Consider the following 15,755-nt stretch of genomic DNA (forward strand, 5'->3'; position numbering starts at 1 on the left):
GAAAAAACTAGCCATTCAGCTGCAGAGCAAAGCTGGGGTCTTGGCTTTAGAGCTTTTTATGTCTTTAGCATTCGGCTGGGCAGCAAGTGCCTTTTCCAGAGTAGGCCAGAGAAGATAAGTCCAGTTTGTTTTTTAAGGCTTGAGTCAGCTCTCTGGCCAGCAGCTCGTGGAGGAACACACTGTCGTGGGAGTACATCCCGTTTCTCCCAGTCCAGTGGTAATGCTTGGGGCCACTGGATGGTGAAGATAACCAGATTTGCTTGTTTGGGGTCTGTTCGTTGATCACGTACGTTCCTAGATCTCCACCCAGTTTAATTGTTAAAACACCATATTCCCAAAGGAGACACCATAGTCCTCAAGTGTGTAAGGTTTGTCTGCAAGGTCTTTAGAAAACTCTGCTAAGGAATCCAGCGTCTCCTCGGCCAGTTTTTCGCACGTGGTATCGTCCAGAGGGCCAGCGTCACGCAAAGTTCCCATTGTCCTCAGATTCATCAAGCAGACACTCTGCTTTTTGACATTCAGGATCTAGTTGAGGCAGCAGAGGCTCAGACTGGGCTGGCTGCCTGTGCAGGCCCTGGCAGCTGTAGGCCGTGGGGCCCCGGCGTGGGCCTGGACATAGCCTGGGGGTGCTGAGTGGAGCAGAGGCTGGCAGCTGCGTGGCGCTCCAGCGTCCACATCTGTTTGTTTTTTAAACTCAAGAGATGCTTTATGAGACTTGATTTTGGGAGAAGACCTGAAGCCAGGCGAGGAGAAGGGCACAGAGGAGATGGTGATGAGAGATAAGGGTACCTGGAAGACAAGGAGGAGGACAGCGGTAGTGGGCGGAGCAGGTAGTGACAGGTGGGAAACAGTTTGATCTTACAGTCCTTAAGCAGTGAGGAAACAGGCGAGTGACCCCTTTAGGTAGGGACTGCTATTCAGGGAGCCAGAAGGTAAAGGCAGCGGATTTTGAGGTAAGGCCAGAGAATTTTTCCTTGCAGGAGAGGGCTTCTACATTTAAGCTAGTCATTGTTCCTGCTGGCAACTCCTGTGGATCTAAAGCGTCTTCTTGTTGATTTCCTGCACTGCCCTTACCTAAGAGGGGCAACCTGTATATTCCATGAGATGTCTTTAGGGTACAGGTACTGAACCTGGTTTTCAGGAAGTTTGAGAATGCTGAGAAAGTCGCTGCAACGTGTGTGTGTGTGTGCGCGTGTGTGTGGTCAAACCCACCACTGAGATGGATGGGGCAGTGTGGGATTTGGGTCGGAGAGTCCTTTGAATTCTGTAGGATGGGTTAGGCAAAGGAACCATAACTTAAATAATGTCACTCTTGAACGCGATGAGTTTAAACCTAGATGTAGGCCATAGACTGCACTGTAAACAGATTTGCCAGGGAAATCCATGGATTGGTTATTTTGCCTCTTTCTGCCTAAATTTCCGTGTCTGAAAATTGCAGATAATAAATTATGAGAAATAAAAGTATTTACAATAAGCTTTATACGTTACTATCATTACTAGGTAGGGGTGGTGCTTAAATATACAACAGAGGGAATGTCAATGTCAAGGCTTATTATACTGTGCGTCAGGGGGAGCATCTAATGGGTATATTTTTTTTTGTTTGTTTGTTTGTTTTTGCGGTACGTGGGCCTCTCACTGTTGTGGCCTCTCCTGTTGCGGAGCACAGGCTCCGGACGTGCAGGCTCAGCGGCCGTGGCTCACGGGCCCAGCCGCTCCGCGGCATGTGGGATCTTCCCAAACCGGGGCACGAACCCGTGTCCCCTGCATCGGAAGGCGGACTCTCAACCACTGCGCCACCAGGGAAGCCCTAATGGGTATATGTTTTGAACGTTTTTCAGATGATTCTGCTGCAGAGCCAACGTTGAGAATGTATCTGGAAGTAAGTAGGATGGCTTCCTTGCACTCAAGAAGCTTGCAGTCTGGTTGAAGAGACATAAACATGATTGTAACCCAGTGTGGTTAAGGGCCATACTAGATGTTGCGTGCACAGCACCTCGTAGCACAGGAACTACAGCTGTATAGCTGGAGGAACTTTCAGAGGGGGTGATGTTTTTGCTGGATATTGATTAGAGATGGTGGGGAGAGAAGGGTGTGGCTCTGTCACGTATTCTTAAAGAGCTGTGTGTATTGGATGTTTAGAAGTCAGGAATCAGAGAAGGTGAGAGATTTTGTGCAACGGGAGTGTAGAACACATGGATTGGACGGGGGTCAGGAGATGGGATTAGGAAAGTGGGTCAGGACCACGTTAGGAAGGTCTTATGAATGGTGCAGAAGTTCGGGTTTAATTCTGTGTAAACAGAATTAAAAATCTGTGAGCAGATTTGTACCTAGAAATATAACTCAGTGGTAAGTGGGCGTGTGGACTGTGGGCGGTGAGTGGGTAGGAGTCCCAGCTGGGAGCTGGAACAGGGTCTGGCCACGGTGCTGCGGTAGGATGGACACTGCCGGGTAAGCGGGCGGCTCTGGGATGAAAGGGAAGCATCAATGTCCAGCACTCTGGGAATTGTAGCCGTGCTGTGGACTGAAACAGGTGTGTGAAATGTATTTGCGGAGCTAGTGATTGCTTCCTTTTCTCTTTAACTTTTACACAGTTGCTGGTAGCAGTAGAGAAGAAAAGCATTTCTGAGCACTGTAGTTTTTTTTGTTTGTTTTTGCCTGCATATGTAAGCTTCAGCCTTTGCAGGAATTGAAGCATGTTAGAAAACAAAGTTGGTTTTTTTTGTTTTGTTTTGTTTTGGCGGTGCCGTGCGGCTTGCGGGATCTTAGTTCCCCTACCACCAGGGATCAAACCCGGGCCCCGGCAGTGAGAGCGCCGGGTCCTAACCACTGGACTGCCAGGGAATCCCCCAAAACAAGTTCTTAATAGTTACAAAAACTTTGTTTCATTGCCACAAACCACAGAATTTCAGTTGACATACAGTTAATCTAGAGATTATTTGAAGTATAAGGGAGGATGTGTATAGGGTACATGCAAATACTACACCATTTTATACAAGGGACCCAAGCAGCCTTGGATTTTAGTATTTGCAGGGTGTCCTGGAACCAGTCCTTCTCAGAGGCACTATTTAATTACATTTTGATGAATGTATCTATTTGGTTAAATGGATCTTCAATTGTAAGTTTGTCTTTAAAGGTACATGAGTTGAGGTGACAAGTAGCAAATGCTAATTTTACCAGACTCAAGATAATTTTTAAAAATAACCATTAGAGAAACTGTTGTACGTTTTTTTGTTTACAGGATTTTTACCTCCTATAACTCCACCAGAAAAGTTTTTTCTTTCCCAGCTGATGCTGGCACCTCCACGGGAACTCTTCAAAAAGACACCGCGACAGATTGCCTTGATGGACGTCGGAAACATGGGCCAGTCTGTGGACATTAGCGGGCTTCAGCTAGCCCTGGCTGGTAAGGAGGGATCCCGCTTCAGGCATCTTTGTGTGCTAGCAATTAGGCCTTTTTTCTTGAGGTACTCCATTTAAATGAAGGTCTTTGTAACTGTACTAAAAAGTTAGTATTTTCTGTGAAAAACATAGCTTCAGTACTGGATCCTTGCTATTATGGGATATAAATTTCATTTTGAGTTTTCACTTGAATTGATTGCTTTCCCAGTTTAAGAAGAATGCTGAGTAAAACTTGGTCCGTTTAAAATTTTCCTGATGTCATTTCTACTCAAAGCGATCTACAAATTCAATGCAATTCTTATCAAAATCCCAAAAATGTGTTTTGCAGAAATAGAAAATTCATATGGAATCTCAAGGGACCCAGAATAGCTGAAACAGTGTCGTCTTGGCGCCTTTATCGAAAATCATTTGAATATATATATGGGAAGGTTTATTTCTGGGCTCTCTATTCCACGTCATTGGTCTGTTTGTCTTTTGTTTTTAATTTTTATTTATTTATATTTTTGGCTGCGTTGGGTCTTCGTTGCTGCACGCGGACTTCCTCTGATTACAGCCAGCGGGGGCTACTCTTCGTTGCAGTGTGTGGGCTTCTCATTGCGGTGGCTTCTCTTCATTGCGGAGCATGGGCTCTAGGCATGCGGGCTTCAGTAATTGTGGTGTGCGGGCTCAGTAGTTGTGGCTCGCCGGCTCTAGAGCCCAAGCTTAGTAATTGTGGCGCACAGCCTTAGTTGCTCTGCGGCATGGGGGATCTTCCCGGACCAGGGCTCAAACCCGTGTCCCCTGCATTGGCAGGCGGATTCTTAACCACTGCGCCGCCAGGGAAGCCGGGTCTATTTGTCCTTATTCTAGTACTACCCTTTTGATTAGGGTGGCTTTTTTTTTTTTCCTTTCATGTAAAAAGGATTTTATTTGCAGGGGAGCAGGACACTAATCCAAGTCATACAGTAGCTTTTATGAAATTGAGAGGTGTGAGACCTCCACCCTGTTCTTCTGTTTCAAGATTATTTGGGCACCTTCTGTTACACGTATAAGCAAATGAATGGGTGGTCTTGAAGCAGACTCGTGTTGTGATAGAAAATAACGAGACCTTGAACAGGGTGGTCAGGGAGAGCCTCTCCATATAAGGATAAAGAAGAGCAGTTTTTGCTAACCTGCTCTAAGCAAAAGCGCACATGCATGGGTCTCATCACTTGAGAGCAATTCATTAGGAAAATTCTAATCTGTAGCCAGATTTGTGAACCCTTGACCTTGTGATTAAGTGAGCTGCAGGGTTAATTTGATAGAGCCTCATCCTTAGACTTCATGCCCTGTGACATTTGGCACCTTATATAAGGTGACATCTAATCTTCTCTTTCCTTGGGGCATTCTGAACCTTATTTATTTTTTTAAATAAATTTATTTTATTTATATATATATATTTTTTTAATTTTTGGCTGCATTTTGTCTTCACTGCTGTGCACAGGCTTTCTCTAGTTGCGGCGAGTGGGGGCTACTCTTGGTTGCGGTGCACGGGCTTCTCATTGCAGTGGCTTCTCTCGTTGTGGTGAGCGGGGGCTACTCTTGGTTGCGGTGTGCGGGCTTCTCACTGCAGTGGCTTCTCCTATTGCAGAGCACAGGCTCCAGGCGCACAGGCTCAGCAGTTGTGGTGCACGGGCATAGTTTCTCTGTGGTACGTGGGATCCTCCCAGACCAGGGCTTGAACCCGTGTCCCCTGCATTGGCGGGTGGATCCCCAACCACTGTGCCACCAAGGAAGCCCTGAACCTTATTGTTTTTTTTAAGTATTTATTTATTTTTGGCTGTGTTGGGTCTTCGTTTCTGTGCGAGGGCTTTAGTTGTGGCAAGCGGGGGCCACTCTTCATTGCAGTGCGCAGGCCTCTCACTGTCGTGGCCTCTCTTGTTGCGGAGCACAGGCTCCGGACGTGCAGGCTCAGCGGCCATGGCTCACGGGCCCAGCCGCTCCGCGGCATGTGGGATCCTCACGGACCGGGGCACGAACCCGTGTCCCCTGCATTGGCAGGCAGATTCTCAACCACTGCGCCGCCAGGGAAGCCCTGAACCCTACTAAATATTAACAATATAACAATGGTTATTTTCTGAAACTAAGAGAACTCTTTTTCAGACTTTTAAGATTGAAGGTACACAAAAGTACTTGTTCGCTACTAGGGCCAGATGCAATCTGTTAACAGAAGTAAAATAATTATTTTCTTAACCAAAGACAGTATGAAAACTGTTTGCCGAGGTGATGGGCAATTTCAAGTCACCTTACCTTTAGAAGTGACATATATTCTGAGGTTTCTAGCTTTGTATTCAATAAAGTAAGAATCAGATCTAATTTCCTTTTTAACTTGTGATGACTTGAATCAGCCCATGAGAAAGTTTTAAAGTACATCAAGCTCAGGGACTTCCCTGGTGGTGCAGTGGTTAAGAATCCACCTGCCAGTGCAGGGGACACAGGTTCAAGCCCTGGTCTGGGAAGATCCCATATGCCGCAGAGCAACTAAGCCCGTGCGCCACAACCACTGAGCCTGCGCTCCACAACTCCTGAAGCCCATGCGCCTAGAGCCCATGCTCCACAACAAGAGAAGCCACCACGATGAGAAGCCCGCACACTGCAATGAAGAGTAGCCCCCGCTCACTGCAACTAGGGAAAACCTGGGCACAGCAACGAAGACCCAACACAACCAAAAATAAATAAATAAATTTATAAAGTACGTCAAGCTCAGAAAGGAATATGTGACTAGAGTTAGGATTGAGAGGCTTGGCACAGTGGCTAAGCTTGCTGTCCCCTAGAGCTGTTTGCTGTCCTCTGCCCAGACTGAAGATGTCTTAATCATTTTCACAAGTGCTTAAGAAAAAAAGGGAATTACACCTATCTTCTCTGGAGCTAGCCGCACAGATCATCTGTACAGAGGCTGGCCTGAAATTCAGATGTCTTCACAGTGGGATCCAGGGACCAAAGGTGTACTTATGGATGATGCAGTTGCATTTTCCTAACTTTAAGAAAACAAGCAGACAAGTTAAACATCAGTAACCACAAGGGGCAGTTATGACTACAGTGTGTGTGCAATAGTATCTTGTTTTAACAGATTTTCCCCTGGTTCCTAATGGGATTGAATATCTTTTCAGATGTTTATTGGCCATACAAGCTTTTTTTTTTTTTTTTTAATTTATTTATTTGTTTTTATTTTTGGCTGTGTTGGGTCTTCGTTGCTGCACATGGGCTTTCTCTAGTTGCATCAAGCGGGGGCTACTCTTGCTTGCGGTGCGTGGGCTTCTCATTGTCGTGGCTTCTCTTGTTGCAGAGCACAGGCTCTAGAGCACAGGCTCAGTAGTTGTGGTACACGGGCTTAGTGGCTTCGCGGCATGTGGGATCTTCCTGGGCCAGGGATCGAACCCGTGTCCCCTGCATTGACAGGTGGATTCGTAACCACTGTGCCAACAGGGAAGCCTCAGGCTTTTTAAAAATAAAACACTTGTTGGAAGTCATTAGACCATTTTTTCCTATTTTTTAAAATTGATATGTCCTGAATCTGGCCCTTTGTTTATGTGTTGTAGATAACTTTCTCCATTTAGTAGCTTCTCTTTCCACTCTCCTTGTAGTGCCCTCAGTTTTGAAATGTTTCCTATTTTAATCTATTTCAGAACGCCAGTCTGAATTGCCAACTCAAAGTAAGGCCAGCTTCCCTAGCATTCTCAGTGACCCAGACCCGGATTCTTCTAATTCTGGATTTGACAGCTCTGTTGCCTCTCAGATCACGGAAGCTTTAGTCAGTGGACCAAAGCCACCTATTGAAAGTAGGTATATCTAATTTTATATTCTTGGTTTTATGTTATCAGCGTCCCCCTGAGACTTTCTGGTTTTCTGAAACATCATGTTGTTTTCGTTGATACTTAAACGTTTTTTTTTTTTTTTTTTTTTTTTTGCGGCACGCGGGCCTCTCACTGTTGTGGCCTCTCCCGTTGCAGAGCACAGGCTCCGGACGCGCAGGCTCAGCGGCCATGGCTCACGGGCCCAGCCGCTCCGCGGCTTGTGGGACCCTCCTGGACCGGGGCACAGACCCGTGTCCCCTGCATCTGCAGGCGGACTCTCAACCACTGCACCACCAGGGAAGCCCTTGAACATGAATTTTTAAAAATTTATTTTATTGAAGTGTAGTCGATTTACAATGTTGTGTTAGTTTCTGCTGTGCAGCAGAGTGATTCAGTTATACATACATATATATATATGTACATTCTTTTTCATATTCTTTTCCATTGTGGTTTATCACAGGATATTAAATATAGTTCTCTGTGCTATACAGTAGGACCTTGTTGTTTATCCATTCTCTATATAATAGTTTGCATCTGTTAATCCCAAACTCCCACTCCATCCTTCCCCAATCTCCTCTTCCCCTTGGCAACCACAAGTCTGTTCTCTATGTCTGTGAGTCTGTTTCTGTTTCAATGGATAAGTTCATTTGTGTCACATTTTAAACTCCACATATAAGTGATACCATATATTTGTCTTTCTCTGTCTGACTTCACATAGTATGATAATCTCTAGGTGCATCCATATTGCTGCAAATGGCATTATTTCATTCTTTTTTATGGCTTAATAATATTCCATTGTATAAATATACCACATCTTCTTTATCGTTTCATCTGGTGATGGACATTTAGGTTGTTCCCATGTCTTGCCTATTGTGAATAGTGCTGCTGTGAACATAGGGGTGCAGGTATCTTTTTGACTTAAGAGTTTTGTCTGGATATATGCACAGGAGTGGGATTGCTGGATCGGACGGTAACTCTGGAACCTCCATACTGTTTTCTATAGTGGCTGCACCAATTTACATTCCCATCCATAATGTAGGAGGGTTCTGTTTTCTCCACACCCTCTGCAGCATGTTATTTGTAGATTTTTTAATGATGGCCATTCTGACCGGTGTGAGGTGGTACCTCACTGAAGTTTTAATTTGATCTGCATTTCTCTAATGATTAGCAATGCTGAGCATCTTTTCATGTGCCTGTTGGTGATCTGTATGTCTTCTTTGAAGAAATGTTTCTTTAGGTCTGCTCATTTTTTGATTGGGTTTGTTTTTTTTCTGTTGTTGAGTTGTATGAGCTGTTTGTATGTTTTGGAAATTAAACCCTTGTTGGTCGTACCATTGGCACATGTTTTCTCCTAGTCTGTAGGTTGTCTTTTCATTTTGTCTATGGTTTCCTTTGCTGTATAAAAGCTTGTAAGTTTGATTAGGTCCTATTTGTTTACTTCTGCTTTTATTTCTGTTGCCTGGGAGAATGACCTAAGAAAACATTGGTAGGATTTATGTCAGAGAATGTTAAACATGAATTTAGTGAGAAGCTTCCTAGTATAGTGTCTGGAACATAGTAGAGATGCTCAATAAAAGTTAGTTTCTTGGGCTTCCCTGGTGGCACGGTGGTTAAGAATCCGCCTGCCAGTGCAGGGGACACAGGTTCAAGCCCTGGTCTGGGAAGATCCCACATGCCGCGGAGCAACTAAGCCCGTGCGCCACAACTACTGAACCTGCACTCTAGAGCCCACAAGTCACAACTACTGAGCCCGCGCGCCTAGAGCCTGTGCTCCATAACAAGAGAAGCCACCGCAATGAGAAGCCCGCGCACAGCAACGAAGAGTAGCCCCTGCTCACTGCAACTAGAGAAAGCCTGCATGGCAACGAAGACCCAATGCAGCCAAAAATAATTAATTTTAAAAACTTAAAAAAAAAAAAAGTTTCTTTTTTAATAAAAATACCAAGGTTTTGGGAATTCCCTGGTGGTCCAGTGGTTAGGATGCCATGCTTCCACTGCAGGGGGTGCAGGTTTCATCCCTGGTCAGGGAACTAAGATCCCACATGCTGTATGATGCAGCCAAAAAAATCCCAAGTTTTTTTTATTACATACCTATCATCAGCATATCTAAGGATATAAATTCTCTGATTTTACTGAAATGAGTTTATTTTTGTAGTTTATTACCTTTATGTTTTATACTTCATTAATCTTATCATTTTCCATTGAAGTTTTACTGGTCTTATAGCTCTTAATTTACTTTAATTCAAAGAAAACTCCTATTGAACTTGAAATAATAGAGCAGCATTTTTAATTTTTTAAAATTTATTTATTTTTGGCTGTGTTGGGTCTTTGTTGCTGCGCGTGGGCTTTCTCTAGTTGCAGTGAGCGGGGGCTACTCTTCGTTGCAGTGTACGCACTTATTGCAGTGGCTTCTCTTGTTGCGGAGCACGGGCTCTAGGCATGCAGCCTCAGTTGCTCCACAGCATGTGGGATCTTCCCGGACCAGGGCTTGAACCTGTGTCCCCTGCATTGGCAGGCGGATTCTTAACCACTGTGCCACCAGGGAACCCTGCATTTTTTGGTTTTATACGATTCTGTGTGGTTTTAATGATGAAGGCATGCTTTCTGCTTAGGGATAAGAACATGTTCTCCAGACTATAGTGTCACCTTGAGTTTAAAACTTACACTTTAATGCCATTTACAGTAGGTCTTTGGAATAAATGAGTCTCAGCTAGTCACGGTGTGTGGGAAGGTCCAAGGCACAGATGGGTTGTATTTAATACTTGCTCGGGCACATCTTTGACTTGAATGGGCCACTGGGAAGGTCAAGTCAATCAGATATTAGGTCTGAGTCTAGCTGAACACCAGGCATCCTTACCTCATGGGAACTTTCTCCTTATCACATAGGTATGACTTCTCGTGAAATGTTAAAAACTTTCTTTTTGTAAATGGGCTGCAGAGATTCAGGTGCTAATTCTGGTGATATATGTGAAGAGATGGTGTAGTTTAAGATAAAGGGATGATCCTTAGCCAGACAGACATTTTCAGTAAACTAGGGGACCTAGTAATCTCAAATTTGGCCGGGGCTCGGTCCATGAGTTAGCCATCTTAGACCCTACGTGGGAACCAAAGTGAGGGGTGAAATTTGCTGAGAAGTCCCAGACAGCATTTATTTTAGTGGGTTTATAACTTAGGGATCAATCTTGTTTTGTAAAATAGTTGAGGTATTAAATTGAGTGACTTCACTGTTCTGTTGTATTTTTACTGTTTTAAGAAAATGATATAGCATTTGTGAATTTAGGGGTTTCTGAAGGTCTCCAGGTTCATTTGAGAATGTCAGTAGTCCCCCGTGCCTTTCCCCTGCCATTTCATCTCCGCGTAACTTGCTACTCCTGGGTTGTAAGATGCAAAAGCAAAACCAGTACACGTCATATGGTCTCTGAATAAAAGAGTGCTGAGAATAGGATGAGTGGGGTCAACTAGCGTTTTATTTTTCCCGTCCAGACTTACCCGTGGAGTAAGTTGTGTCCTTCTGCCATTGAGTGGTGGTCATGCTTGAGCTACAGGGCTTGCCAGGTGCTGGTAGTGTTTTCCTGTCCTCCCCCAAAATAGACAGACTTGCTCTCTGACATGATAACGTTATGTCAGCGTTTCATTTTCTCGTGTTCCGAACAAAACCCTGCCTTTATGTCATTTCTGCTCCTGATTTTCAAGTCACAGTGTTGCTCTGTTGTCCTTATTAAGAGAGGTGTCACTGCAGTGCACTAAGTGGAGTCTGTGAGGTTTATACAGACATGTTGCGGGGTCAGCCGAGTGACAGAAGCAGTCAGACACGCTACTGTGATTACAGGCCATTTTCGGCCGGAGTTTATCCGTCCACCACCTCCGCTCCACGTGTGTGAGGATGAGCTGGCTTGGCTCAATCCAACCGAGCCCGACCACGCGGTTCAGTGGGACAAGTCGATGTGTGTGAAGAACAGCACTGGCGTAGAGATCAAGCGAATAATGGCCAAAGCCTTCAAAAGCCCCTTATCTTCTCCTCAGCAGACACAGGTATGTATTTATTGTAAACATTTTCCTGTATTTAATTCACCAGGTGTTTTCGTTTTTCATAAAGTGATAAATGACCAGTAACATGATGTTGGCAGCGTGAGCCAGCAGTAGGAGGCGTGGCCTCTGAAGCTGTTCTGCCCTCTGCTTGGCTCACTTCACTCTGGTGGCGCACGAAGTCTGGGGCCCGAAAACCTAACGACTTCTGTTTGGGATGAGTTTGACTCTGGAGCGTAGGATGGCGCTCACTCCTGCTCTGCGCTGCTGGGCGCTTTATGTACATTGTTACTAAGCTGGACAGGACTCCAGGAGGGTAAGCGGAATCATTAACATTTAACCAGGAAGGTAAACTAGCACCCATCACACAGCTGGTTAATGGTGGATTCAAAATAGCGCCCCCGCACCCAACTGTGACACTTCCCGTGGGGGAAAGGCAGGACACCATGGGCGGTTCCAGTTGGTGAACACTTTCACATTAGAACTTGCCAGGAGATACATCTCCAGCGTAGTTCACTTTGCTTACCAGGCCATCATGAAACAGTACATGTGTACATACAAGGAGACAGGGGAAGGAGCACAGAACATTTAGAAGAATGTACCAATTTGGCAGAAGAAACTGTCTTTGAGGACACCTATTTGAGTGAGAGTGTGCAGTGTGCCCGGCAGACAGACCTTCCCCGCCCCCCGTCCCCCTCTCAGGCATCTGTTCCCCTGGGCGCTGGGTGGGGCTTTGGTTCCTGATGTTCCCTGACGGTCTCTGTGATCTGTGCTTTTCCGGAGTACTAGTCGGTAAGATTATTTTTAACAAATGACAGGGGAAAAAAAACCTACAAAGGACTTAAGGATGATATTGTTAAAACCCAGACAATATTGTATCCAAACAATACTGATTCTGGTTTAATGCCCTGGATGCATTAGTGTCGTGTCGTTTATAAACTGTTGTGAAGGTGCCTGATTTTAGTATCTGACATTTCAAATGTAAATTTTAAAATATCAAAGACTGATGATCATGGATTTGAAGGAAGACATTTATAAAGTTGGTTCAGTGCAGATAATTTTATAACTTCTCTATAAAAATACTTGTTTTTTTGTATGCATGAAGGAAAGACAATTTCTTATTTGATTCAGGAACCTCTCTTTTTCTCTTTCTAAAAATTTGATTATATTTAGCTCCTTGGAGAGTTGGAGAAGGACCCCAAACTTGTTTATCATATTGGCCTCACTCCAGCCAAGCTTCCTGACCTAGTGGAAAACAACCCTCTAGTCGCTATAGAAATGTTGCTGAAGTTAATGCAGTCAAGCCAGATCACTGAGTATTTTTCGGTTCTGGTCAATATGGACATGTCATTACATTCAATGGAAGTTGTAAACCGGTAAGTTTCTATGGCGATCAGATGCGGACGGGGGTGTGTAATATAGATCCGGACTCAATGACTAGAAGGGAAAAAGCAGCAGCAGTTTTTCCCCCTGATGCTGTTAGTCTGAGAAAACCCATTAAATAAATAATCTGAGCCTGAGTGTTGACCGCATGTGAATTTAGCACCCACTAGCAAGAGCCTGGAGAGTATTTCAAGTATTTAGCACTAGTAGCAGCATCAGTGAAACAATTGCTAAAATTTATCTCCTAGTATGGTTGTCTGTTCTTTACACAAATTACAGATACTGCATTATTTCTCGTTAGTGACTAACAGCTGTATCAGCATGGGTCTGGGAGCTGAGAAAATTCTGGGAATGCCTTCCTAGAATTCGCTGTTCCTCGCACTGTTCTCTGAACCTTTGATTTGGCCTCCTTGCTCCGTTGTCATCAACTGTCAGGGAAACAATACATTCCCTTCTCGATGTGCTCCGAATAGTGGTTCCTCACTTTGTTATTTTGCTTACAGATATGTTTTAGGTAAATTACAAATTCCATAGGCTTGGGGGGTTAGCTTGGGAGCCTACTGCTTATTAAGCTGTCTGTGGATAATGTAGCCATATGTGCAGGCTTGCCTGATGTGGTCCCAGTTTAGGCTTCTCATCCTCAGCTCCGCTCCATGTGGTGTCCTGTTCTGGGGGCTAAATTATATAGTTTTTCTGCTCATGGGGAGGTCCATTCTGAGTGCTACGCAACTGCACTTCAATTAGAGCACATCTTTTGAACACTCACTCGTTTGTAAGTTGGGGATTAATTGTTTTTTAACCTACTTAAAGCTGTACTAAAGAATATGTCCTGGGAATCCCTGGCGGTCCAGTGGTTAGGACTCTGCACTTTCACTGCCAAGGGCCCGGGTTCCATCCCTGGTGGGGGAACTAAGATCTTGTAAACCACATGGTGTAGCCAAAAAACCCCCTATAATCAGCTGGTGGGAAAAGCCTGGCTGGAAGCCGAGGGATCCCAAGTGTGTGTGTAGGAGAGCGCAGATTTGTGGGAGGGAAGCACGAGGTATTCACCTTTTACTTTCTGTGCTGGCAAAACCAGCTGGCCGCTTGCTGACCTGCGGCTTCATTTCTGCACCCTCATCCAGGCCTTTGGCCTTTCCCTGTTACTGAGACTCACTCCTCTTTGGGGGCTGCCTTCTGCTCAGGGCCTCTGGGCCGACCATGCTCCAAGTGCCCGCTCACTGTCTAAACCAGCCGTTAGGCACTTAGTCCAAGAATACCCGCATCTTTTTATCAGTGGTGCAGAAGTAATTTCAAGGACAGGGTCTGCTCTGTGTGCGCCACCCCCATCATGGTGCATCACCCACAGGTGTGTCGCCAGTAGCCTACGGCTGTGTTTCCTTGGAGCACGGGTTCCTCAGCCTTGTGGAAAAAAGTTCTATAATCAAATAAGTTTAGAAAACTTTTGGAAATTCATACTGTATAGTTAGAATCCTTTGGAAAATACCAGCCACCCCTTGAAGACTCTAGACCAAGGTGCCTTTTGCTACCTTCCAGCCAGGTCTTTCCCACCAGCTCCTGAGTGTGCCATGCCAGTCCCCGATTCCACAGTTCACTCAGATTATCTGCTTAGGTGGAAGGACCACCACTTCTCGCCTTGGGTTTCCATTTAAGTCATTTGCCCTGTTGACTTTTCCCCAGTCTTTTCACTTACATCACTCTTTGTGCAAACGCCACGTTAGCACTTAGTTATACATTGGTTCAGTTACTACCACGCCTTTCTTCACATGCGTTCCTCGCATAGCACTCGTGTGTAATCAGGTTAGTAAGCGGTACTTACGTGGACAGAATAACTGGCCGGGTTGTTAGAGCTTGGACGATAACTATGAATTCTGATTCAGCCAAGAACACACAGGGACATGGTGCTCAATGCGTATTGCATGTGTAATGCTAAGTGTAGACCTAAGAAAAGGAAGTGTCACTTATTGGGGGGGCGGCTGGGGGCTCCGAGGTTTACTTGCATAAACTTATTTAAAACTAGGTAACTAGATCATATATCAGAATTTTTCACTAAATGACCAAAGGAAATTTTATATTTATATTTTATGGTGAACGGTGTTTTAAAATGTTATTAGCCAATAAAATTAACAGCCCTTTCTAACTTTATGAAACAGACTAACTACAGCTGTTGATCTACCTCCTGAATTTATTCACCTTTATATATCAAATTGCATTTCTACCTGTGAACAAATTAAAGATAAATATATGCAGGTAAGTAATAGAAATTTTTGTAAATTTTATAAATACCTGCCCAGAAAACACACACTAAAATTGGTTTCTTTCTCAGAATCGTCTGGTGCGTCTCGTGTGCGTCTTTCTCCAGTCCTTGATCCGCAACAAAATCATCAACGTGCAGGACTTGTTTATAGAAGTGCAGGCCTTCTGTATTGAGTTCAGCAGAAGACCTTGGACACTGGGGAGACACCTTCTGAGACCAAGATGTCCAAGTGATAGCTCGTCGGGACCACCTGTTCACCGTTCAGCTGTGCTGTGCTTTTCATTTTTGAAACTGTTCAGACCCTGAGTGATTGCCTGGCTTAATGCATATGAACACCAGTTTATCCACTTAAAGCAAAGTTTTGCTTTCCTGGATGACTTTTTCTTTTAGATGAATTTTTGGTAAGAACTTGGACGAATGTGTCTTGTAGGTGTCTCGCTGATGATTATCCATTGGGGATGTCATCCCAAACGAAGTCACTGCACAAAGTAGATGAGGTCTTCAGCACTGAAGAGCAAGGTGCCTGTTTTTGCTTAAGATGTAAGTCACAGGCTTCACAGGCTTCAGATAAGGCAAGAATACCGTTTTCCTGAGGCTCCAACGTTGAAAGTTTTTAGTGAGAGTAAATTGAAGACACTCTCAAGAACCTGCCTTACTGCCCCTGAGGTCTTGAGTCATCATCACATGACGGTGTTCTGACCCTTGAACTTCTCACTGGGTGCAGTGTGAGCCTCGGACACCCGTGTACCTTATCCTTGCTTGTCATGGGGACCTAAGAGACAACAGTGGGCTGCCTACAGACATGGGAATTCTTAGGAACCTGTGACAGCTGGTAGTTTTCTGGGCCTCTCTTCTCTCCTGTTAACGGTCTAAGAGCG

At 44.7% G+C, this 15,755-nt stretch overlaps 1 protein-coding gene across 1 annotated transcript in view; it reads left to right on the top strand.

Annotated features, from left to right (window-relative positions):
• The window catches only part of CNOT11 (CCR4-NOT transcription complex subunit 11), an 18,237-nt gene extending 3,127 nt beyond the window's left edge, over positions 1-15,110 (top strand). Inside the window, 7 exon segments of the mRNA XM_007468350.1 lie at positions 3,239-3,403; positions 7,044-7,196; positions 11,041-11,243; positions 12,411-12,613; positions 14,774-14,870; positions 14,947-15,055; positions 15,058-15,110. Coding sequence (XP_007468412.1) covers positions 3,239-3,403; positions 7,044-7,196; positions 11,041-11,243; positions 12,411-12,613; positions 14,774-14,870; positions 14,947-15,055; positions 15,058-15,110 — 983 coding nt within the window.
• The last annotated feature ends 645 nt before the right edge of the window (positions 15,111-15,755 follow it).

This window comes from Lipotes vexillifer, unplaced genomic scaffold, assembly GCF_000442215.2.
Source record: "Lipotes vexillifer unplaced genomic scaffold, Lipotes_vexillifer_v1.1 scaffold177, whole genome shotgun sequence".
In the NCBI taxonomy this organism is placed as follows: domain Eukaryota; kingdom Metazoa; phylum Chordata; class Mammalia; order Artiodactyla; family Lipotidae; genus Lipotes; species Lipotes vexillifer.